General features: G+C 32.4%; 5 protein-coding genes across 10 annotated transcripts; 3 read left to right on the top strand and 2 right to left on the bottom strand.

Annotated features, from left to right (window-relative positions):
• Window positions 1-1,094: 1,094 nt before the first annotated feature.
• On the bottom strand, window positions 1,095-7,534 carry LOC124924004 (aspartic proteinase 36-like). The gene is made up of 12 exons (XM_047464029.1): window positions 7,135-7,534; window positions 6,929-7,049; window positions 5,665-6,092; window positions 5,403-5,559; window positions 4,794-4,876; window positions 4,601-4,697; window positions 4,429-4,501; window positions 3,314-3,517; window positions 2,246-2,370; window positions 2,031-2,132; window positions 1,846-1,943; window positions 1,095-1,576 (listed from the first exon to the last, which is right to left on the bottom strand). The coding sequence occupies exons 1-12, from the start codon at window positions 7,422-7,424 to the stop codon at window positions 1,405-1,407; spliced, it is 1,950 nt and encodes a 649-aa protein (XP_047319985.1). The 5' UTR covers window positions 7,425-7,534; the 3' UTR covers window positions 1,095-1,404.
• A 1,725-nt stretch (window positions 7,535-9,259) lies between these two features.
• LOC124924008 lies at window positions 9,260-10,561 on the top strand. Of its 4 annotated transcripts, none has more exons than XM_047464035.1 (3): window positions 9,260-9,357; window positions 9,956-10,143; window positions 10,217-10,561. In XM_047464035.1, the coding sequence occupies exons 2-3, from the start codon at window positions 9,976-9,978 to the stop codon at window positions 10,286-10,288; spliced, it is 240 nt and encodes a 79-aa protein (XP_047319991.1). In that variant the 5' UTR covers window positions 9,260-9,357; window positions 9,956-9,975; the 3' UTR covers window positions 10,289-10,561. The 4 variants fall into 4 exon arrangements, with proteins under 4 accessions (XP_047319991.1, XP_047319992.1, XP_047319990.1 ...); XM_047464036.1 differs by having other exon boundaries at window positions 9,265-9,361; window positions 9,967-10,143; XM_047464034.1 differs by having other exon boundaries at window positions 9,268-9,361.
• A 697-nt stretch (window positions 10,562-11,258) lies between these two features.
• LOC124924009 lies at window positions 11,259-12,242 on the top strand. Its single transcript, XM_047464038.1, has 3 exons — window positions 11,259-11,406; window positions 11,845-11,923; window positions 12,009-12,242. The coding sequence occupies exons 2-3, from the start codon at window positions 11,851-11,853 to the stop codon at window positions 12,110-12,112; spliced, it is 177 nt and encodes a 58-aa protein (XP_047319994.1). The 5' UTR covers window positions 11,259-11,406; window positions 11,845-11,850; the 3' UTR covers window positions 12,113-12,242.
• A 73-nt stretch (window positions 12,243-12,315) lies between these two features.
• Window positions 12,316-19,288, bottom strand: LOC124924006 (signal peptide peptidase-like 3). The gene is made up of 14 exons (XM_047464032.1): window positions 18,887-19,288; window positions 18,305-18,463; window positions 18,103-18,214; window positions 17,838-17,954; window positions 16,943-17,097; window positions 16,519-16,677; window positions 15,669-15,703; window positions 15,427-15,583; window positions 14,433-14,486; window positions 14,267-14,359; window positions 13,826-13,968; window positions 13,014-13,084; window positions 12,780-12,863; window positions 12,316-12,680 (listed from the first exon to the last, which is right to left on the bottom strand). Exons 1-14 carry the CDS (start codon window positions 19,037-19,039, stop codon window positions 12,577-12,579), a joined length of 1,596 nt encoding a protein of 531 aa, XP_047319988.1. The 5' UTR covers window positions 19,040-19,288; the 3' UTR covers window positions 12,316-12,576.
• A 1,130-nt stretch (window positions 19,289-20,418) lies between these two features.
• LOC124926515 (RNA polymerase II subunit 5-mediating protein homolog) lies at window positions 20,419-22,361 on the top strand. 3 transcript variants are annotated; one of them, XM_047466756.1, is made up of 2 exons: window positions 20,419-20,567; window positions 20,877-22,361. In XM_047466756.1, exon 2 carries the CDS (start codon window positions 20,887-20,889, stop codon window positions 22,117-22,119), a length of 1,233 nt encoding a protein of 410 aa, XP_047322712.1. In that variant the 5' UTR covers window positions 20,419-20,567; window positions 20,877-20,886; the 3' UTR covers window positions 22,120-22,361. The 3 variants fall into 3 exon arrangements, with proteins under 3 accessions (XP_047322712.1, XP_047322711.1, XP_047322713.1); XM_047466755.1 differs by having other exon boundaries at window positions 20,449-20,567; window positions 20,764-22,361; XM_047466757.1 differs by having other exon boundaries at window positions 20,459-20,567; window positions 20,824-22,361.
• Window positions 22,362-23,406: the final 1,045 nt, after the last annotated feature.

Below are 23,406 nucleotides of genomic sequence, written 5' to 3'. Positions count from 1 at the left end.
TTAGAAATCATACTTGATATTCGTGTGTACAGCCGTAACAAAGAGGCTGTAACCTCAAATTTACAATTCTCAGTTCTCATAATTGTTCTAAGTCCATCAAATTTACAATCCTCGTCAAGCTAATTATTCTTCTCATAATAACTATTAAACGTGTATAATCATAGTATATTATCTAGATGGTTTCTTTTTCTAGCGGGATAAGTGAGCCCGAATTTGTAGTCCCGAGATTCAAATTATACTTCGACAATTCATCATACGTAAGAAAACTTTTAATGTCAATAAAAGTTTCCAGGACTAATACTCTTCTTGTCTTCAATGATTAAACTAAGGAGATACGCGTCAATCAGTCCGGGCCTCATATCGGGATAAAAAAACGTCAACCAAAGAACGTGACATGAAACTTTAAACAAAGAATAAAATAAATTAACACTGTTTTAACCGATAAAAATGGAAAGACTAAATGATACTTATGTTTAATATTTTTTTTGTCAAAGTCTAAATAAGTTAGTTGGACAAAGGTTAATCTCTAGTTTTTATATAACCTAATATATCTTATTATAATTATAATTTGTGTAACCATCAAATAATTCAATTTATTAATTTAAATATCTTTATAAATTTAAATTTTAAAAATATAATAATTTAATTAATTAAAAACTTAAATAAATCCAAATAACCTACATCAAACAAGCCGCCTTAGGAGTTAGTTTATATTAGTTTTTTCTTTTAAATATTAAAAAAACTCAATTATTTACTATCATTCAAATACATTTAATTTAATTTTAAACAAAAAAATTATTATAATAGTTCAACCAATATCAACCCAAATAACCTATCTTTTCGTCAAATAATTTTTTTCTAAAATTCTCAACAAAAAATCTAAATAACCCAACCTCAAGTCTCACTTTCAAGTTGAGTAACATAAACTACATAGTATAATAAACAATTTTTTTTAATGAGAATTTGAACATAAAACATCCAAATAATAAACTCCTAGCTCAAAACTGTTGCTAATGAAATTACTCGGACCAGGTATTTATTTTGTATGACCAAAAAAACACAAAAAAATAATGCCAAAGATATAACCCATTTTGAAAAAGACCTGAACTAAAACATATGACTAACAATTAATGTTTTTGTTCCATTTTTAAAATTCAATGTTGTTTTTGGTATACAGAATAAGTGTGCTTTACTTGCTGTACCTCTTCTGTCTTTCCTGCCTCCAACAATCTTATTAAACCCCCTCCCTTCCTCCTATGTGGTCTCATTGAATGTTATATAACCAGCTTTCTCCAATTGTATCATCTCTGTTAGTTTTGCTTGCAGAAATCATATCTCAAAGCCAAAATGCAATCAATGTATTTCACAATTCTAGTAGATGATTTTTTTGGTCAAGAGTTATTATTATAGAGGTTGTAACTCTTGCTCAGAAACCGCATCATTAACAGGACGATAAGAGATGGAACCATCCTGCCTTCGTTTCCATAGAAACCAACCCAAGGAAGCCGATAACCCAAAGATTATCGTCACAACAATTGGTGTAACCACAACCAAGTAATGTTGCTGCCACCATGTCCTGCATTGGTCTAAACAATCAGGAACTCTGTGCAGATTAAGAAGTGAAACAAAAAGCCCCATATAAAAATATATAAAAAATGTTCAATTGGGTAATCAAGACCATAAATAAGGAATTGGACATAAAGACATTGAATTATAATTATAATCTAATTCTAGATCCAATTATACACATCCAAACATAGCTAAGAGAAATGACATACCCAGAAAAATAACAAAACATTACCCATGTCCTATTATTTATGAGAGGCAAAAAGATAAACTACTAACCGCTCTTTTGGTGGCTCAATATTCCATTCAACCAACTGATAGTTTCCAAAGGTTTGAGGAAGATTAATACGATTCTCTGATATCCGGGAAATAATGCTCTGCCAATTTCAATTAATGAAATATTCCTAAAACCAATAATAATAATAATACAATATTAATAATAAAGGCTGAACAACAAAACTTACCACTGCCGTGGCATTTGGGAAGTACCCAGCAGATCCTGAAGGAAAAATGGCCCATTTGGTTAGGGAACCATTTCCTTCTGCAGTAAAATTTAACAAGTGGATCTACAGAAATAAAATAAATAAATTATATCATTCAAAGGGAAGTGTTTCACCTACAATTCAAAGGGTACCAATAAACATAAGTGATGAAAAAAAAAGTATTTGAATGAAGTTACCTGTGAGGTATTAACCTCCAACTCCTGTGCAATTAATTGATTAAGCTCTGTAACGAGAGGCTTCAAATCATCGTACTTTATGCTCAAGGACATGAAGAATGTTATGAGTCCTACTTGAATTTCTCCTGTGCACAAAAGGGTAACGGTACGGTTCTTTGTTTTAGATGCTATAGATGATACTCCGACACTGTACACTATATTTATTTACATCTAGGCTAATGTCGCTTCCCTATGTAACAAGTTATTTTTCCTACTGAATTTTTCAAACCCGATAATTTTACTTGAGTGGATATTTCATGGAAACATCCATGCCTTGTTTGATGTAGCAATATCTCATCACCAATCACTTTTCCATCAAATCATCATCCATAGTACCAAAATACCCTTATATTATTCTTTATAAATTATAATAATATTTTAAAACATCATATACTAAGGAAATATTGGTCATTTGACCCCAAATAACAGAAACAATAAACTTTTACATCAAAGAACAGATTATGCACAGGTAATATAAAACAACAGGAAGATTGTAGTAGAAGCAGATTATGCACAGATAATTAGAAATACCCTTAGTATGACCCTATAATTTAAAGAACAAAAGTGAAATCCAGGTGTTTTTTGTGCTTAGTCGCTACTTCAACTTCATGTGATTAACTCTTGCAAACATGCCATGAGTTGTATTAAATGGTTTTTGACTAGGTGTTTCCATAGTTTATCGCCTTTGTGACAACTATGTATTGTTGAAAAATAGTTCTATCATTTCAAAAAATATCTAGTCTACAGAACATACAACTGGATGTTCAAACAAATATAAAAGGCTATGAGTACTTATTATTATTTCGAAACAACTACAATATCAAAAACTTTATCAACCTACGAATTTCTTATCTATCCAAATAAATACTAAAATACCATTCTCAATTAACAAAAACTTCTAAAAAGCATGAAGATTCTCAAATACATGACGATTTCCTCATGTTGTGCCTACAATAAGTTGAGCTCCAAAACTTACGAACTTTATTGCATACCCCATCAAAAGGTTCAAGAACATGTAGCTTATTGTACCTGGAAAAACATGGTGTGATGATGATTCAGGAGCCACAGAAGGTGGAATGCCGATAGACGGGTTTGTACCGTTAGAATTCGATAGTGGGGGCGGAGCACCATCAACATGAAGGTTTTTCCACAGCTGAGAACAATTGGTTCTCCAGAAACCAATCTTCTCATGTTCCCGGTCATATATCACAAGAGTATTGCGGACAACAATTCCTGGCACAGAATATCCGCAATAAAGGATGATAAGAAATCAATTTCCTAATTGAGTTCTATCAATCCATAATTTTTTTGGAGCATATATATATGTAAACCTAAAAGTAAATGGAAGGGAAGGGCTACTACATGATATGTAAGATTTCACATTACAAACTCTTAGCAATTTGTTGGAGAAAGAATGTGGATTTTTTATGTTCCATTTTAGAGATCTCTACTACTTATTTCTGTTTAGGTGTATAATGTTGTCTAGACACTCATATACTACTTGAACAACTAAAAATCTATGCAGATCTATAATAATAGTTATTAGCCCTATTCTAGAATATTGAGAATTTCTGAGGTAGAAGAGATTTGTCCTCCTTAAAGTTTTCTCATTGCAGGGCTTTAAATTGCACGGGTCTTGTTAAATTAAATCTCATAATAAACTTTAAGAGAAATGATTGGGAGAGGGAATTTGGAAGAGTGAATGGGTGAGGGGATGACGTGGCGCAATCTGATTGGCTGAAAAAATAATAAAATTTCTCTCTCTACTCTCTTTCCTTATACTTTTTCCAGTCAATAACGTGATGTCACGTCAAATCTGCTGTTCCAGATTATATATTCCATTATGTAACACCTTCACAAAAATTGGTCATTTTATAGAATGAGTAAAAATAATGAAGAGAGAATGAAAAATTAACATATTTTGTGAAGGTGGTACATAATGGAACACAAAATCTGGAACAGAAGATTTGATCCCCCAAAATTCCCTTCCCCTATCACTCCTCAAACTTTAATGTATGCAGACTTTCACAAGGAGCACTTGAAAACCATTAAAATGAAAGGAAATATGTTGTAAAAAATTACACTATTGCATCACTTTTTCACAAAGAGATGAACTGTTGAAGAATAATGAAAGCCCAAATTACCTCCCAATAGAGTGGTTGGATCCTTCCCATTCTGGAAAACCCCCAAGCAGTATGCTCCCGGCACCTTGGAATGCTTTATGTGGATATGATGACATGTGGAGAAAAACAAATGAGAATCATTATAAACAAGCAAAGTTTTCCAAACCATCAATATGAAGTTCACAATGCATACCCTGAACAAGTAGTTTTCAGGACTTAGTGAAAGTTTCTGTCCGTTTCCAAATACCATGTCAACAGATGGAAAGACTTTGGGCAATTGTGATACATCACTGCAGGAAGCATCAAGAGTGAAATTAGTTATCAAAAGAACATAATTGGGTAAGCTGTGGCTTCCAATGACTTTTTTCTAATATTTTGAAGACAACCTTCCACCACCAGAGAAACATATATCATTATAATTTGGATCAGGACCGCGAATTTGTTTGAGTGAACCTAATTCCTTCATTATCTGAAATTGTACAAAAAAAGCATTTCATAAATAAAATAAATGTTGACAAACTAGATTACTTTCAAATTTTGAAGGTGCTGGTATATGAAACAATGTATGCGACCTAAAGTTCTTTTAGCATTGCTACAAACTACTATCCCAACTATTGGCCCAAAAGAAAATTAGGGTTCAAACTTGCACAAGAATTTCAAATCAAGGCTCCGAAGAAACTATTTAAACAAATCGAACCTGAGACCTAAGCCTCTTAGTACAAGATTTTTATCACTTAAACTACCATGGGTGGGTCAATGAATATTGTTAGTAATATTCAATAAAGTGATACTTTAGTTTTCTAACTTACAGTCTTACAAAGTCATGAAGTGTAGCATCTGCGTTTAACATAAACAAAGATCTGGTCCAGACAAACTTAACTTTCATGAATCTCCTATAATGTGAGGAATACAAATGAAATAGGATGCCTCTTCAATTAAAGATACTACAGATACATTAAGGGGATGAAACAGGATTAGGAGAAAGTAGATCTTACAGCATCTTTAAATGCTATAAATGCAGCTTCAGGCAGATAAGCATATGTTGTTCCACTATCGAGAACTGTCCCATGCTTCCCATCAAAAACACTTGGCTTTAAAGACAACTGCTTCCCAGCAACTTGTATGGCTTTCAGCTCAATGTTGTAATAAGGACTGTTGCCATCCGAGACTATAGTAAATTGAAGAGATTCTCTTCAAATGTATTTGTAAACAGTAAACCAATGCCTTCCATCGATTAGATGAACACGACAAACATACCTGCGCACAGGATCAGAATTTGTAAAGACCATGTCAGGAGGAGGAGAAATTCCACCAAGCACCATTGCACCACCACCAACATCCATCCCACCATAACACAAGGAAAACGAGTCACTAATTACACCTTCGTCAACAAGTTGATCAACAATACTGAGTTCTCCGCGGCCCAATCCCATGATTCCATCTGCATGCTGACTGTAGAGATCACCAGTTTCCACATTTTCACAACCAAAAACAGCACGCTGAGGTACTAGATCACTTTCGTCACCAAAAGATACTTTGTCCTTGCCAAGTACACCACTACTTGAGCTCAACTCAGCATATTGTCTATCATATGTGCATTGGTTCCTATCATTGTCACAGGTACAATCAGCATTACACTTCACAGGCTCATAAGTGGTGGATAGATCCGGCTGGAATTTCGGATCCTGGTGAAAAAAATTACCACTTAAAATAATTTGGAAAAAACTCTTCCTTGATCATTTTCTCACTATCACGGTACAATGAAAAGGTCTTCACTTTTTAAAAAACAAGAGAATACAAAGTTTTCCAAGATAGCAATAATTCACACGTCACTTTTGAACATGGCTTCTTCTTGTTTCATGTTATGTCGTTGCCGTTTAAGATTTCTTGAGAATGAGTTTTTTGTTTTTGGGCCACAAAAGAGCTTCTTGAAATAATGTGTAATAATTTTATATAAATCTCTAAACAATATCAACATACACTCATAATATAATGAATAAGCTTGTTGAACAAAAAGATAAATATTTCCAAATGAACCCAAGCTACTTAAAGTTTTTACCGACAGTTTCTCGTCCAACCCCATACCCAACTCAAGATCCACCTCAAGAAAGTGTTTCCAAATGGGCCAATAAGCTTACTCCAAGTGTTAATTCCAAATGAACCCAAGATACTTATGTCACTACCCTAAGTGAAATAGGCAAAGACATAATTCAACATGAGGAACCATCTTACAAATCTATATAAAAAAAAATACACAATTTCTTCTCAGTTCCTCTTCATAACGTGGCTTACAACTGTTACTCAGCCTTATTGGACTGTTCCAAAGCATAATGACGAAGAAACCCATTTTAATCTTGTATGAAGCTAAGATAATATCTAATACACTAACAAATCCACTACGTCAGACTCTAGTATATTAAACACGGCAAAAGATAAACTCCAGCTATATGTCCACATGACTTTGAAAAGTTGCAAATTTCAATCAACAAATTAAACCCATCATCAAAGATTAGATAATCACCTGATGCCTACCACACTGTTCACAGGTAGAACAAGGAACATATGTGACTGTACTTCCCGTATCAACGATAAGCGCAAATCTCTGCGGAGGAGTCCCAATGAAAAGTCTCGTAGTATAGTATCTGCAAAACATACATACATAATCAATAAGATTCTGATCCAAATAGAAAATAGAGATCAAATAAATAAAATTAAATGATGAATTACCCGTTGAGAAGGAGATCATCGTATAATCGCATACGAGCGATGGGGCGATCAGAAGTGGAACCTTGCAGTTGGCGTCGGTATTTTCCGACGGAGGTGATTGAGGAATTGGGGGAAGAAGATGGAGAAGCGAGAAAGAGAGGGAGAATCATAGTGTGACGATCGCCGCTGGCTTGAGGCGGCTGAAGGACGAAGTAATCGGGATCTCCGGAAAGAGTGGGAGTGATTTGGAAGAGTAAGATCAGAGAGACGATGAAGATGGTCATGGCTGAGATGAATGGAGACGAAACCATCTGATCTAACTCTCGATGTGAGAGATCGAAGAATCAAATGGGGATTCAGATCAGAGTGAGTCGGAGGAGGAGGAGGGCCATATCAAACACTCAGATTCTAACCTTCTTCTACGTTAGTAAATCGCACTTTGCTCCCAATACAATTAATTGACTTACGAATTTTTTAACAAACATACCAAAATAATTGCATCAAATTTAGCCCTTTTTAACTATTTAATTTCATTAAATAAAATATAATAATATTACTTTATTTTTATTATAAAAAAAAAAACTATATTATAATAATTTGTAAAATATGGTAATTTGGAGAGAAATAGTCAAAATCTTAGTTGCCCATTCTTATTATTAATAATATTATTATTAAGTCATTTTCTAATAGTGTGTTTAAACGATATTTACATTAAAAAAATAATCGGTGATGTAAGTATGTTAATAATAATAGTCAATATTTTATTTTGTAAGATATCTAATATCCATGATCAAGTTGGTTGGTTATTGTAGGTTTGTTGAATGAAGAATTAATGACAGATAAAATTATTGATAATATTTTTTTTTATTGTCCAACATCTTGGTTGCTTTAGAAGGCAAAATACATGTGAAATAACTAGTAAGAGAGGGTTTGGACTAAAAAACAAGCTATTTTATTGTTAATTTATTTGTGTTTAAAAAAAACCATGTATCTAGATTTGAATTATATATTTCAAATATATAATGAACATGATTCCTATGTTTAAACAATTTTTTTCCATGTACAATTTCTATAAATGTTGTTTCATGGATGAAAATTATTTTATCTTTACTAATATTCATAATCTCAATATGTGTAATATATTTTTGACACATACTAAAATTTGAAAAAAATAACATTTGACTTACAAAATGCACATCTTTTGGATATATTTTTGCACAAATTTTTGTATAGGGTGGCAAGTTAGCGGGTTGAACAACATTATTATCTGACTCTGAAATGTTTAGTAATTCGAGTCAAAATCTCTAACATGAACATAACATGTTTATTTGTAATTGACCCAACTCAATTGACTCAACTCGAACCCAACTCGGTGTATTAATATCACATCTCTAGATTTTGAATTAAAATGATAAAACACAATAAAAAAATAAGTTAAATCACAAATTCATTTGCATATTTTTTTTAAAAATGAGTATCTAAATAAAAAAATGACAAACAAAAAACTTTACAAAAGAAAATTATAAATAAGTTGACGGGTCTACTCTGAGTCATTTAAGGTCGACACGATTTTTAACATGTTTATTAATTAAGTTAAAATAGTCCACATGAACCGAAGATACATGATCTTAACATTATTTTTTTCAAATTCTGTTGGATAAAAATTTCTAACTTAATATCGCAAACAATAAATAACAATTTAGTTCAAATAGAAGAGATAAATTAAACATCTAAAATCAAATATCTTAATTACTTATTAGCAAGATTTATTAAAATGTCATTGAACCCTAATAATTAGATAATCCAATGAAACAAGTTTTAGTTTAGTTGTCTTATTTTATATTCATGATTTACTTTTTCAATAAGCAAATAATATTATAAAATAAGATAGTTTGAAACACCAAATGACAAAGATCATAAAGGCAACCTAATAGTAAGAAGGATACAAACATGAGTGAAATAAAATTCAATTGATTTGTCAAATAAATCGAAACTTCTTATAGGTGGAAAATGTTAAAATTAAAAGCTTAAAGTAAAAATGTCTAATTTAAAACAAAATAATATATATTGTAAATACTTAGATAGTTTGAGGACTACACTAGTAATATGCATCCCAAATCGAATTCCAATCCCTAATTTTTTTCTTTCTCATTTCTCCCCCGTTGTCTTCTTCATCACAAATCGCTACCATAAGTGAAGATCCTTCGGACTGAAAGTAAGACGAGCGACACTTCGATCCTGAAGGTAGGTAAGCATATACATTTCAAATCTATATTCTTTATTTTCAATCATTGGGACTGGAATGAAATGGAACAGCTAGATTTGTTCCTTGGAAATGGAATGTTGATAAACTGTTCTCATTCGCTTTAAGCCTTGTTGTATACAAGTTTGTAGAAACGCAAAGCGTAAAACTTTATTGACGTGATTGTTTCACTGTTAGAAGTTAGAACTCATGCGATTGCCCTTCCTTAATGATGAACTTGTGTGAAATTCACATCTTTTATAATGCTATATGTGTTAGTAGAGCTTGGTATGACTTTGAAATGTGTAGTAAGTTTTCTACATTTCTGCTTGATTATCCTAATTAAATCATAATGAAACCCTAAACCCTAAAATTGTAGGAATCTTGCTGCAAACATGTCTAACTTAAGCAATGCTATTTTCACTTATATTTGATCAAAGGTTGGTTGATATATTGGACTTGATTTAGATTAAGAACATGATGGATTATCTCTTCCTTCATTAGGGTAGTGACAGGATGTGATACTGATGACCTTCAACTTCTTCCTTATTATTTGATTGCATTTTAATTTGGGAACCTTAAGATATTAATTTTATATAGATATATTAAAGGAGGAAGATATGGGGCACAAAATGGGTTCACTGAAGATAAACCCGAAGAAGTTTGGGGGATTTAGCAAACCTTGCATGAAGGAAATGGTAACTTTCCTGAATTGCTTAGCCATCAACCACACCGATGAAAAATGTGCTCGTCATAAGGATCTTTTGACTACATGTATGAGTGCTCAGGTGAGAAAATTCACTTGACCCTCCAAATAAAAGAAAAATGAATTAAAGATTTGCATTTCTTTGTTTCTTGTAGGATACCAATTCCAAGAATTCATGGGGGAGCATGAATTATCATCTGCAAAGGCTTAATAGGGGAAAGAAGTAGAAGCTTGGCATTCCTTGGTTTAAAAAAGAAGAAGAAAAAGCGACAAATAAACCTATGCATCTTGTGTGGAAGAAGAGAGGTCTCATCCACTTTTCATTTTGAAAACTTTGGTTATTTGCTGACATATTACCCTATGAGATTTTTTTTTGTCAATTGTTCCATTTTGATAGAATACAAAAGGTGACAATTTAAGAATTTACTCAGTGATTCGGGTTTATTCTTACTAGTGTGTCTAGCATAATCTCCTTTAAATTAAGTATTCTTATTGAGAATTGAAGTAAGATTATTGTCATGCGAGCAAAGAATGTGTAATTTTTTTTAAACATATTTAACTTAAAATGACCATGGCTTTGGGCAAAGGTGTTTACTCGTTTTCTTATCAATCTCAATTATTTTCTTTTGTAAATGAATTTCTTGTATTAAAATGACAACTAACACGAATTTCTTGTATTAAAATGACAACTAACACGAATCTACCCGTAGAAATAATTACAACAAATAAAGCACAATGAAAATTAAAAGGGTTAAACAAAAATAAAGCCGTAATCCCTTACTCTTCCAATGAATAAATTGAAAATTTTCTATTTACCACTTCAATATCTAGTATATCATTCTTTACAAAAGAATATGTTTGATTTTCTTCATCAAACTTCAAGAAAATTGCATTAGTGACAAGTAATGAGACGCCATTTTATTCATCCAGTTATAATAAAATAGCATTTAATTATTACGGATATTTTAGAGAGTGCAGAAGATTTCTACAAGTGATATAATAAAGCAAAAAAAATATATATATTTTTTTTATAAGAATTTATAAATTCAAACCTAGGTGGTTGTCTATCTAACATAATATATTGAAATTATAAGTTTAAACTGAAAACTGTCTCATCTAAAAGAACAAAATATTGATTTAAATACTTAGATAGTTTGAGGACTGAACTAATATTATGCATCCGAAATCGAATTCGAATCCCTAATTTCTTCGTTCTCATTTCTCTCCGTCTTCTTCTTCATCACAAATCACTCTGTTTCCTAGTCGAGCTGCTAGCATTAGTCAAGATCTTTCAGATTGAAAGTAAGAAGGGCGACACCTCGATCTTGAATTTCACCGAAGGGAGGTAGAGATATACATTTCAAATCTATATTCATTGAACATATTTTAACTTGAAATGATCTGTTCACTGAGGAAGACAATATGCTTGGCCTCGTTTTTTTTCACCTCAATTCCTTCTCCACTCGTTGTTTTTAAATGCAAAATTTCATTTTTTTAAAAACCAGGTTTATTCCCTCCTTTGTAGCTTTAAGTGCTTTCAGTTTGAGTTGAGAATCAAACTTGAAACCTGAGCCCTTAGTTCATGACTATACCCCTGTCACAATTTATCCCAATATCTGAATCTGCAATTTGTAGCCTTATCATAAAATGGTCCAGCTGTGGCTTCTTTTACATTAACATACTATAATTAGGTTCTTTAACTTTGTTAACAACATAGATATCTGTCTTTCATACTTCAACAAGAACTAATGATGATGAAACCTTGTCATCTAACATTTGACAGTTAGAAATGAGCAGGGGACTTATTACCGACAAATGGTCCATGAGGATTCTCTGGGCTTGTGCTGTTGGAAGTGCAATCAGTATGTAAAATAATCTTTTCCCCAATGTTATTTAATTGTTGAAAGATTATGTGGGTTTTTGATAGTTTGTCTGTTTGCCTTTCAGGTTTCTTTATGGTGGCGCAAGAAAGACAACTGCAGAATAGGGATAAAATGTTGGCTGATTCTCTTAATGAAGCAGATGGAGGCACTGGTGGTGAAAAAATGTAATCAAACAAGATGCTTTAATGCTATCTCTTTTGTTTTGTTTCCTTGGTTTTGGCTGCCTTTCAATGTAGCATCAATGATTTGGAACCCTATTGCTTTTGCTATATACAATAAGTCGATGAATCTTAAACATCGACCACAAACAACATATAATAGTACATTAGTGACACGACATATGGATCAGCGAAAAAATTGGGATCTTCTACATAATAAACTTTTGAACTTGTTACAAAAGTTAAAATAAAATTGTTGGCACAATGAGGCCAATATTGTACATAATATACTTATGTCTGACTCCAAACAATACTACTACTAAAAAAGAACACCAACTAAAAATGAGCACAAATTTACCTACTGACTTACTTAGCTGCTATTTAAACAAGGAGAAATTTACAATTAAACATTTCTTTTCTTTCATATACATTCGTGAATACAACAAACAGTGCACCATACGACGACTGGCTTCTTCAAACTCTATCACCAAGAGTTTCTGTGGGCTTGGAGCCTTCTTCACCGCAACTCCAAAGAGCTTTTAGTTCACCTCTAATCAAGCCCAATACAACGCAAGTTCCTAGATTTTGTTTTTAGCAAATTGAAATGTCGGATTATAAATGAGGGTGGACAAATATAATTTTAGCATTTTAGTAAACATTTGTGATCAACTTATTACCTAATGTGCAGGGAACAAGGTACAAGAGAGCAGGTTGACCGTGGCCATTCATCAAATACAATCCCATGTAAGTGAACATCAGGCCTGCAAACAACAAAAAGTGTCTAAAATCTACTAAAGAATATACAATATGAACAACTCTAGTTATCTAGGAAAGCATTGCCCCCCACGTTTCCAAAGTGAAAGTTGTATACAACCAAATAGTATGCATAACAACAGCATAAAGATACTTACCACATCCATAGCCAATCATTAAATAAAGGAAATATCCAGTTGGTAAGGTCTTATTAGTACTTTTGTCAAACCTGCAACAGCAAGAAAGTCCAAAATGATTCAAATAGACAAGATCATTGAAAGTTGAATTTCTTATTGTAAAATGAAACACATTGAAGGATTCCAGCAAGGTACCAACATAAAAAGAAAATACAAAAAGAGAATGCTATAGGACCTCCAAAACTAAACGTCAATACTAAAATATTCTTAACTAATTTTTGCAAGAAAAAAAATACATCAAACAAGCTGTTTGAAACATACTCTTATTCATTAAAATCCATCTTGCAGCTGAAAGGGCCTCAATCAAAGCATACTAATAGATCCCTCTACTCGGTCTAGGCCTATCTTCAACTAAAGGACTCCCTCTGACAGATTTTATGCGATGATTTGTGCATTTGGAATGCCCTGTGAAACACTTTTCAACAGTTTCTCTAAGAGAAAACTAAACAAAGAGAAGCTTCTAACCATTCTCCACTAGTGAGACCAGACACCTAAAGTTGTACAAGATAAAAATGTATTAAAAGAAAGCATATCCCACTGAAGATCCAAATTAACCCCTAAAGTTGCACAAGATGTTCAAATTATCTCTTAAACTTCTTTTTTTTGGGTTCAAATCAAACCATAAACTTATAAATTTATCTAAACCAAACCTTCAAATTTGATAAACATTTATTTTTGTTATTTGATAAATATTATATTTTATGAATGCAGATTGAAATTCAAGTTAACAGAATACATTGTGAGAAAAATCATGAAAAGATTCATGTGGAAACCTGTGAGCAAATGAGACCAGAAGACCAGGGAAGAGGATATCCCCAAATCCAATCATATTATAGCCACCCCAAGGATCAAATAGTCGTGGAATTCTCAGAAGCATCGGAATAGATTCTCCACCAGCTTTGTCACCTTTCGCTACCTAATATATTAAAAACTATACATAAACATGGTAATAATGGAGGAACAAATTGTCAAACTGGGATTGTTTTCAATGAAATTACTCATAATTCATACACGAACAATGTAAAAAGCAAGCAACTTTTCACTTTCATGTATCATGAATAAGCCAGTCTTCTTTACTATTGTAAGACAACGTTGACCTAATATTCATAGTACTTAAATCCTTAACTAGAAAAATGATGAATCATGTGAATACTTTCTGAACATGACAAAAAAAATCACATGAGTGATACTTAGAGATTAAAAATAACACTTACCACAATCATAACACTGTTATGGAAGATATAAGGCGATAGGAAGACCCAGAATATATCATAAAGAAACGCACAACAAAGAAGTACTGTAGCCACCTGAAGTAAAAGACAGAAATTTAGATGAACATGTGTAATGTTAAATCTTATAACAGTTTAAATCTACACAAACCTTTATATTGGGTAATCGTGCAACCTGAAGAATTGTTATCATCAAGCAAATACCCTGTTACCAATAAACTCACTTGAGAATCTGATTCCAAGCTAGATAAAGAAGGCACTCATTCATACACATACCAAATAACATTAAAAAAAACTACTAACAGAACAAAATTGTAGGGTAAAAACAATCAAATCAAATATTTAACATAAAATTCAATTTGGACAGCTGAATCAATTCCTTCTAGCTACAGTAAAATCCAAAAGTGTAGAAATAGCATGTCTTTAACCATTCGTCATTATTTTATCATTCACTTAAAGACTCAATCTGAGGACTAAATATTAACAGTGAGGTAAGTGAAGAATTAATTAGATTCAATACATAACCATTTCTGCCATGTCTATACCATTATATAGTTGTGCAATGAGGAGTTCAAGAGTAGTTAAAGAATTATGTCGGCAATACCCTTAACTTTTAGTCAAAAGATGTCTTTGAAGGATATTATAGTAAAGTTGTGCAAAAAAAGGATAATGATTTTTTCCCTTCCATTTTTCGAAGTTCTTTTCCTTTTTTCAGTCCTGTACCATTTTTATTTTTCTTCTTCTCTCTTGTAACTATGAACTTGCAACCTTTGCAAGTTTACCTTTTGAAATTAAAAAGTGTGGGAATAGTTATGCATTTAAATAAAAAATATATATACTGTTACATACATGATGGCGAAGTATATCTAACACATGAGGGTTACCTATGATAATTAACTTTGTATGTGATGTAAGTATGTAATCAGCAAGAGTTAAGCACAAGGCAACATATGACGGAGAAAACAAGAAGTTAATCCCAGACTAAATGAGCAAGAAATGACACAATTGAAGAGAAAAATAGTGAAGGTGAAGCTTCTGAATAGAATAAAAATTCAATTGACTGCAAAAGTTGAGTCACCATCCATTACAAGCACAATACAGTACAAAAACTATGCAGCCAAATAAGAGCAATGAAGACGACTTACTAGAATATCTTGACCAATCCATGAAAATGATGCTCTCCTAGTGGCAGCCCAACCTATGGCAAACACCATGCAGAACAGCAAAGCAAGAAGAGAAAGAACAGATATAGTCCCCATAAGAGGCAAGCTAACTTTCTTATCCCCACAATTTCTACACCTCCTGTGTTCATCAGAAGCAAAAGCATTTATTGGTTACAGAAGTGACTGTCCAAAACAAAATGAAAACATTAATTTCAACGTATTACCTTAACGCAAGAGACACAATAATAGTATGCATTCCCTGGAAAGAAAATAAATACGGTAAAGAAATAAGATGCATGAAACAAGACAAATTTCTCACATCCATCAACCTGACCATAAAGTAGTATAATGAGAATGAATGCATTGATAATCTAAAAAAAATCAATAAAATCCCACTGGTCAAAGATTTCAGAAAACTGTAATGCCACAGCTCTTAGGCATCTATTGGCAGGAAGCTCGCAAAGTTGCATTAGACAATAAATTAACAAGAGCACCCCACCATTGATCAAGAAAAAGATATAGCAGATGCAAGAAACTTAACTGAATCAATAACTTGATGCATATGATTTGACATATATTAGACGAAATGAAGTGCTGCACATCCAGAAATAATGAAAAGAAGGATGTTTTGTTACTGTTAAATTATGTTGATGAATAGATTTATGATTTAACACACAGAATTCACCATGTTTGTCAAGACTTGGATTTGAGGAGTTTCATAATTTTTGTGTTTATCATAGTCAAATTCATTTTATGAGACATTATCTAATTTAATATTTTAATCGTATGCTTCGTCTCCCTCTCTCCCAGCTTTGTATCCGGCCCAATTGCTAAGTCTCAACTGCTTCTTCTCTGATATATAACCCCCAACAACGCTTCGCGTTTAACAATATTAACGTAAATTTTAGAACAGTAACATATGTTGAGCAATAAATAAGAGACTATATTTATCCACCAGCAAATCATTTGACAACGTTTCTAGAACAGGAGAAGACAAAAGGAACTATGAATGCATAATGAATCTATTTTGGAACAACAGATCAAAAGTTGGTAACTTGAGAAGAAACTTAGTACCTCAATACCACCTAAGCAGAAAAGGAAGATCAGTAGCCAGACAAACGATTCTGACATGAAGAAATACAGAAGCACGAGAAAAGTTGATGCAGAGATAACAAAGAAGACAGCGCTTTTTGCATTAATATCAACAACCTCTTGTTCAGCCCCAGCAGATTCCTATAGCAAGGGAAAACAATTAAAGCCTGAAATAAGGCAGAAGATAAATTATGCATGATTGAATGGAATAAACAACCAATGCAAAGTCTATTCTAAAGAAATCACTCTAAAAAATATCCCCCATTTGGATACAGGAATTCAACCCTACTCTTTTCATGAGAATGGAACTAGGGATGATGATGTCCACCAAATGAAAAGACTTTTAAATAATAATAAAAAAAAGTAGCATATGAAATAAAAGAAGAAGAAAAACAAAAGTTGGAACCTTTGAGACATCATTGTACGGTTCATCACTCTCCTCAAGTTTAGTAAAGTCTGCCCAAAGAGTAGCACAGAAAACAGTCCCTACAGACATCATCCATAGGAATACCACAGAACCGTCTACAATAGGGCTCACTGGGGAATATAACTGAAGTTCCACTACATGCAAACACAAGTCATTAGTCATATATAAGAGGATAATAGTGGTGACTGGTGAGAATAATAATAGTAATAATAATAAGAAGAACATTCTGTCCAAAAGAGACTGCAGGAAGTTAATTATGGAAAAGAATAGAAGGCTCGTTTAGCTAAGTGGTAGAGCGAAAGGCTCAAGGCGAAAAAAAAAATTTATGGAAAAGTAGAGCTACAAATGTCTATCATATAAAAAAAAGGAATATTATGTTTTAAGAGTGCAAATTAAAAACTAAAACATGATCTTTTATTAAAACAATTATTTGATTCAATTAAACCTCATGATAGACATAGTCTCTATTAAAACATCAAATCCCCTGAAAATCAAATAATCCCTTGAACTTTGGAAGTATCAAGTAAACAATAAAGTTTTCCAAAAACCATCTGTTCTTCACACATTTAATGACACCATGTGTTGGTCCTTTCTCAAAACCTCTCCATTCAGATTCTTTCTCCCTTCCACCTACCCTACCTCCAAAATTCAGACTGTGTTGACAAGAAACTGGCTAGTACTGGAATAACTATATTTCTTCTAACCACATCTAACAGCTAATCTTTCTAGAAGATAAATCTGGATCATCCATGCCGTCCTATACCCACCATCGGATTGGCTAACCCTTGAGTCTGTCCCTATAACTAATCTCAACTGATGGTTACCACATTAAAATATGGCATTAGAAGAAAGAAACAAAAACTTTTGAGCTCACCTTTTTGTCCACCTGTCAGTAATTTGTTTATAATATTTCCATCAGACTGTGCGACACTAATAACAGGGATAGTAACATTGCTACCACTGGCCTCGGAACAGGACATCTCCATACGAGCTGGAAGAAGGCAGATAGAAAAGGATGGAAAAAAAACAGGTGAGAAGTGAAGTATTAACAGGAAAGAAAAAGGAGTAGTTATTTCCATCTACTTAAGGTCAAGTACTTAATCAGGAACTTCTGAAAGTTGTAAACTAAATAACATTACCTTCTGCAGTATTTACCACTAACAAGCCTGCAGCACCGGCCGACTGTGCAATCTCAGCCTTAGCAGCAAACTCACAATCACCTCGAGCAGACAATGCAATTCCTCCAGATATCTGCAAAGTGATATTTGTAAACATTCAACAAAAACATGTTACAGATCAATAAATGGGATTAACAAATCAACCAAGAAACACAAACAACACCTTTGATAACGAGCTTGCGCATCCATTTATAGGGTTTGAGAAAACTGCAGGAAGCCTACGAGCTTCTGCGGTAGTTGGGGGCACAATACTGCCAAATCTTGCAGACATTCCAATTATCGTTTCTTGTTCCACATTATTAGCCCACATGAGGACTTTGACCTGGAAAACAATTTGGTAAGAAAATAAAAATTACTATAATCTTCCTATGCATATCCACTAGTGGAAGTGCATAAATAGCTCAAGTTCCAATCTTCAAACATGGTTTTTCATATTTTCAAATGTATTTGTGGAAGACTTTAGCATATTAGTTCCATGATGAGGCAATACATAACTAGTTTGATTTGCCATCAGAAAGCCCATAAGTGAAACTTCAAACTTTACAATCATATTCTCTTTTCTAATCTATGCCACTTGACATTAGATGAGTAAATATTGCAGCCAATTCATGAATATCCTTGTTGGAGCTCGTTTGAAACCTATCCATGCATATTTCATCAAAATTTACGTGGAGATTTTGTTAAATGTGGAAGGAAGAGGTGCATAAAAAACAGATTAACGAGGAGGAATGATGATTAGAATTACCATTCGAAGAGCATTATGACATGTGGGAGACGTGGGAGGTGAATCAGCGGCGGATGCAAATGATAATAAAAATGATAAGAGAATTGCAAACTTGGTCATCAATGCAAAGGAGAAATGAGAGGAAGCCATTTCTATCTTCATCTTCTTGTTCATTGCCAGGGAATCTCAACTCCCTCCCTCCCAACCCTCTAAACTCAACCAAGATTGTATTTTTTTTTTTTGGGTTTTTTAGATTTTTTTGGTATAGTATTCGGTTTTGTGATGAAGAAAAGAAGAGGATTGAAAGATTGAGGGAGGAAGAAATACGAAATCTGAAGAGTGCCATGATTTGCGTCCAAATCGTCAAATCCGCTTCTCCCTCTCTCCCTCTCGTCAGCGCCCGCACAGAATTTTACAGATGAAATTTGTTAACATTTTTATTAATATAGATTATCAGCAAATTAACTTGTCAGAATTTTCAAATAAACTCAAATAAAATATTAAAAACGAAAAAATGTATAATAATAATATATATATATTTTTATTATTATTTTTTATTTATTTATTAAGAAGTTTGGATTGATGGGTGTGGTTACTATCTTAATTATATCTCAATTATTTTGGGTGAACTATTTTATTGAAAAAAAATTATATTGTAGTTGGACGTATCATTTATAATGTTATTATTATAATATTTTTTTAGATTCATTTAGTTTAGGAAAGACAGTAGAGTTTGTGGTTGAGTTATTCGTTCATCTCTTTTCGGAAATTTATTAAGTATTATCTTTTTTATATTCATGTTACACTTTATCGTTATGTTTAAATAATTTTTTTCATTTTTAATATGCATGTCAAATAAATTATTTATAAATGAAATATATTGATTACATTTATATATGAAAAATCGAGATTTGATGGCTATACAACTGGATGGTCTTCGACTTAAAATAAAATAAAATAATAATTGTTTAAAAACTGTTATTTTTATTATTATGAAATATATATATATATAATTTGAGGAGATGACCCTAAAAAGAGGCCTAAATGCGGAAAATGAGGGTCACTAATTTAAATAGCGCTGGTGACCCTCTTTTTTTTTCTGACGAAAATGTCTCTATTGCGTCACGCATTCTCAGGTTGCGTGACGCAATTTTTTATTTTTCAAAAAATTTTAATTATGAAATTTTTTGGACGAAAATGCCTCAGTTGCGTCACGCAACCTCAGTCGCGTCACGCAACCTCAGTCGCGTCACGCAATCGCGTCACGCAACCGCGAGACGGAAAAAAAAACTTGAAAAAAAAAAATTTAGTTGTGTCACGCAACTGAAATTGCGTTACACAAATGTACAATTGTCATCAAAAAAGGGATTACCAGCGCTATTTAAATTATGAGATTTGTTAAATTATTCACTCACGTGAATAGTAATTCAGCCTATCAGTGACAAGTGACAGTAGGATCATCTGCTCAAATTTTCCCATATAACAATGGACTTGGTTTATTTTGCCGGTCGAGCCCACACCAGCCCGAAGACCCAAAGTCCCAGTCCAAACAAATAAGTATAAAAGAAGATTTACTGTTGTTCGAAGAAGGGGTTTTTCTGGAGTTAGATTTCGGAGAAGAGGAAGATTGATTCTCTAAAGAGAGATCGAAAAGAGGAATTGAATCGGCATATTTGTTAGGAAGAAGACACTCTCAACGCAGGTAACTTGGAAAATTACAATCTATATAAATCGTGTATTCTCATCCATTATGTAATCGATGTTCTGATTTTGAATTAGTTTTTCATGTTCATGTCTATCGTCGCTTTATATCTTCTCTAGTATTATAATTCATTTGAATCCTGATATGATTCATGTATTTATCTGTCTGTATTTATATTTATGATTTCAAATCGTAGCCGGAAGACTTCTGACTCTCTGGTTACGTATTTGATGTTCTTCTAATTACTACAAAAAAGAAGAAGAAGAAGTTGTTTTCGATTCTCTCTCAAAAACCCTGCTGGAACTACAGGCGAAGAGCGATGATGGGCGAGCCAGTAAGAGGAACGGTGACTTCTCTCTCATCAGCTTTCCCGGCGGAGGAATCGGTGAAAGCCTCCAGGCGAGTACATGAAGCTATTACAGAGAGACAGAAAGGGCTAGACAAGATCCAAGGTTTCATCTCCGACAATACTAACCTTATCAACCTAGTACAGAAACTTCCAGAAGAACTCCATCATGATATAATGGTTCCATTTGGAAAAGCGGCTTTCTTTCCTGGTCGTCTTATTCACACCAACGAGTTCCTGGTTCTTTTGGGGGAAGGTTATTATGCTGATAGAACATCCAAACAAACCATTGACATTTTGAGGAGGAGGGGGAAGACACTGGATACTCAAGTTGAGTCCATTAAGTCTGAAATGAAGGATCTTAAGGTTGAAGCATCATTTTTTGAATCTACAGCGATTGAAGCAGCGGAGGGTCTTGTGGAGATAAGGGAGGAATTGGATGATATCCCTGCTGAAATCGTGTCAAAAACAGGCCAACAGAATCAAGAAAGTCTCAGTTCGAAAGTTGTAGATGATGATGATGAATTTGCTCGCATAATGTCTAGGATGGATGAACTCGAGAGAGAAGAACTTGCTGCAGAGAGTATGAATGAGTCCGAAGAAGAACCTGCTTCTGAAAGTATGAATGGGTCTGATGAAGAAGAACTTGCTGCTGAGAGTATGAATGGGTCTGATGAAGAAGAACTTGCTGCTGAGAGTATGAATGGGTCCGAGGAAGAAGAACTTGCTGCTGAGAGTATGAATGGGTCCGATGAAGAAGAACTTGCTGCTGAAGATTTTGTTGTAAATGATGAGTACAAACCCCTAAAAGACCATAGTTCCTCCTCATCTGGCCAAAGAAGCACAGTGGGGATTTTGAATCATACCATGAAGCCCTCGAGTAATCAAATCATTCCAAACAATTCATCCCAAGCAATCAGAACTAACAATATGGAGAATGTGAATTTGCATTCATCATTTGAAGAGAGATCTTCTAGTGGTGGCAAACGAGTAACATTTGCGGATTCTGGTGTTACTGAGAGATCTCCTGCGTCTTCTCAAGTGAAGGACAATGTTCACTCCAATTCTGCATCAAAGACTATTATTATAGGCTCAATTGTTGAGCACACACACAACTTAAACATAAATCAGAGTGGACAAGTGGCACCACCTCCTAAGCTTGAATCATCAAAACCAGTGTCCAGATTCAAAATGAATAGAAAGTAGATCACAGTGGCTTCGGCAGTTCATTTCAAATTGAATCGACAAAAATGAAGAACACAAAAAGGATTTATCTGCATTAGTCTCCCAAAAAGTAACTGTGTGAGAAGGTAAAATTGAAAGATTACTTTTTCTGTTTTTTTTACCCTTTTAGATTCAATGGATATACAATTTTGAGAAGAAACATTCCAATCTATTAATTGTAAGGGTTCCCTCTCCATTTTCTATTTAAATGTATATGAAATTTTAAAAAATAAAAGTATATATTTTTAAGTTCGTGTATTATATAAATGTTTGAAAAAAAATATGTGGTAATAAAATTTTGTTTTATATAAAATATGTACTAATAAAAAGAGTGTTCATGTAATGTAAGGTCCTCATTTGTTTTTCTATAATAAAAAATTATTAAAAAATATTGAAAATTGATATATATATATATAAATATATATATGATAATAATAAAAATTTATTTCAAGGAACTTAATTTTTTTAATATATTTTTTAATAAATTTAAAACAACATATTTATTTTTAATTTTTTAATTTAACTTTTTTTATTAATTTGTTTTACAGTTTTTATTTTTAATTTTAATTATTATTTTTTTATTTCAGTATTTTTAATTAATAATATATATTAATCTGAAGAGTGCCGCTGCTGCATATGAATTTGTTAACATTTTATTAATATAAATAAATATGGTTAACTTGTTAATATTTTCAAATAAACTCAAATAAAATATTAAAAATTCAGTAATTTTAAAGGTTTTAAATTTTTTATTTCCCTCCACACTCATTATAATACATATATATTTTTATTTTATTTTATTTATTCAAAACATTTTAAGATAAAATTAAACCCGTGACATTTTGGTCTACTCACTACTTTATAAGTTAAGAGATAAAATATCACGATCTCAACAAAAATTGTTTTCTCTTTATTTATTTATAAAAGTATAAATATAAGTTATACTAAATGTCTATTTTTTATTATATATATATATATATTAAAAAAATTAATTAATACATATTATAAATGTAAAAGTCATTTTTCTTAAAAATTTTACCTTACATTTCTTTTACTATATATTAATAATTTTATAATATTTATAATTTTATATATCAATCTATATAAAAATTAATTCATAATATATTAAAATAAAAATAATAAATTTATTTAATTATTTGTCTATCTTTTATTAAATAAATGATTGAAAGAGAGAATTTAAAAAGAATTTAAAATAAATGATGTAACTCTGATTGAACTGAAAAATAACAAAATTTTTCTCTCCTCGTA

Source organism: Impatiens glandulifera, chromosome 2 (genome assembly GCF_907164915.1).
Source record: "Impatiens glandulifera chromosome 2, dImpGla2.1, whole genome shotgun sequence".
Lineage (NCBI taxonomy): Eukaryota > Viridiplantae > Streptophyta > Magnoliopsida > Ericales > Balsaminaceae > Impatiens > Impatiens glandulifera.
This window is presented reverse-complemented; position numbering and strand designations above follow the sequence as displayed.

What these genes read in the sequence shown, in the direction of transcription:
- LOC124926515 (XM_047466756.1), top strand. Translation starts at nt 20,887, where the DNA reads ATGATGGGCGAGCCAGTAAGAGGAACGGTGACTTCTCTCTCATCAGCT.
- LOC124924008 (XM_047464035.1), top strand. Translation starts at nt 9,976, where the DNA reads ATGGGGCACAAAATGGGTTCACTGAAGATAAACCCGAAGAAGTTTGGG. An exon ending in CTACATGTATGAGTGCTCAG is followed by an intron (nt 10,144 to 10,216) that starts GTGAGAAAATTC and finishes TGTTTCTTGTAG; the next exon opens with GATACCAATTCCAAGAATTC.
- LOC124924004 (XM_047464029.1), bottom strand. Translation starts at nt 7,424, where the DNA reads ATGGTTTCGTCTCCATTCATCTCAGCCATGACCATCTTCATCGTCTCT. An exon ending in GATGATCTCCTTCTCAACGG is followed by an intron (nt 7,050 to 7,134) that starts GTAATTCATCAT and finishes TATGTTTTGCAG; the next exon opens with ATACTATACTACGAGACTTT. An exon ending in CTGAAAACTACTTGTTCAGG is followed by an intron (nt 4,502 to 4,600) that starts GTATGCATTGTG and finishes ATCCACATAAAG; the next exon opens with CATTCCAAGGTGCCGGGAGC.
- LOC124924006 (XM_047464032.1), bottom strand. Translation starts at nt 19,039, where the DNA reads ATGAACAAGAAGATGAAGATAGAAATGGCTTCCTCTCATTTCTCCTTT. An exon ending in CTGGTCTCATTTGCTCACAG is followed by an intron (nt 13,085 to 13,825) that starts GTTTCCACATGA and finishes TTGCTGTTGCAG; the next exon opens with GTTTGACAAAAGTACTAATA. An exon ending in AATGATTGGCTATGGATGTG is followed by an intron (nt 12,864 to 13,013) that starts GTAAGTATCTTT and finishes TGTTGTTTGCAG; the next exon opens with GCCTGATGTTCACTTACATG.
- LOC124924009 (XM_047464038.1), top strand. Translation starts at nt 11,851, where the DNA reads ATGAGCAGGGGACTTATTACCGACAAATGGTCCATGAGGATTCTCTGG. An exon ending in TGCTGTTGGAAGTGCAATCA is followed by an intron (nt 11,924 to 12,008) that starts GTATGTAAAATA and finishes TTTGCCTTTCAG; the next exon opens with GTTTCTTTATGGTGGCGCAA.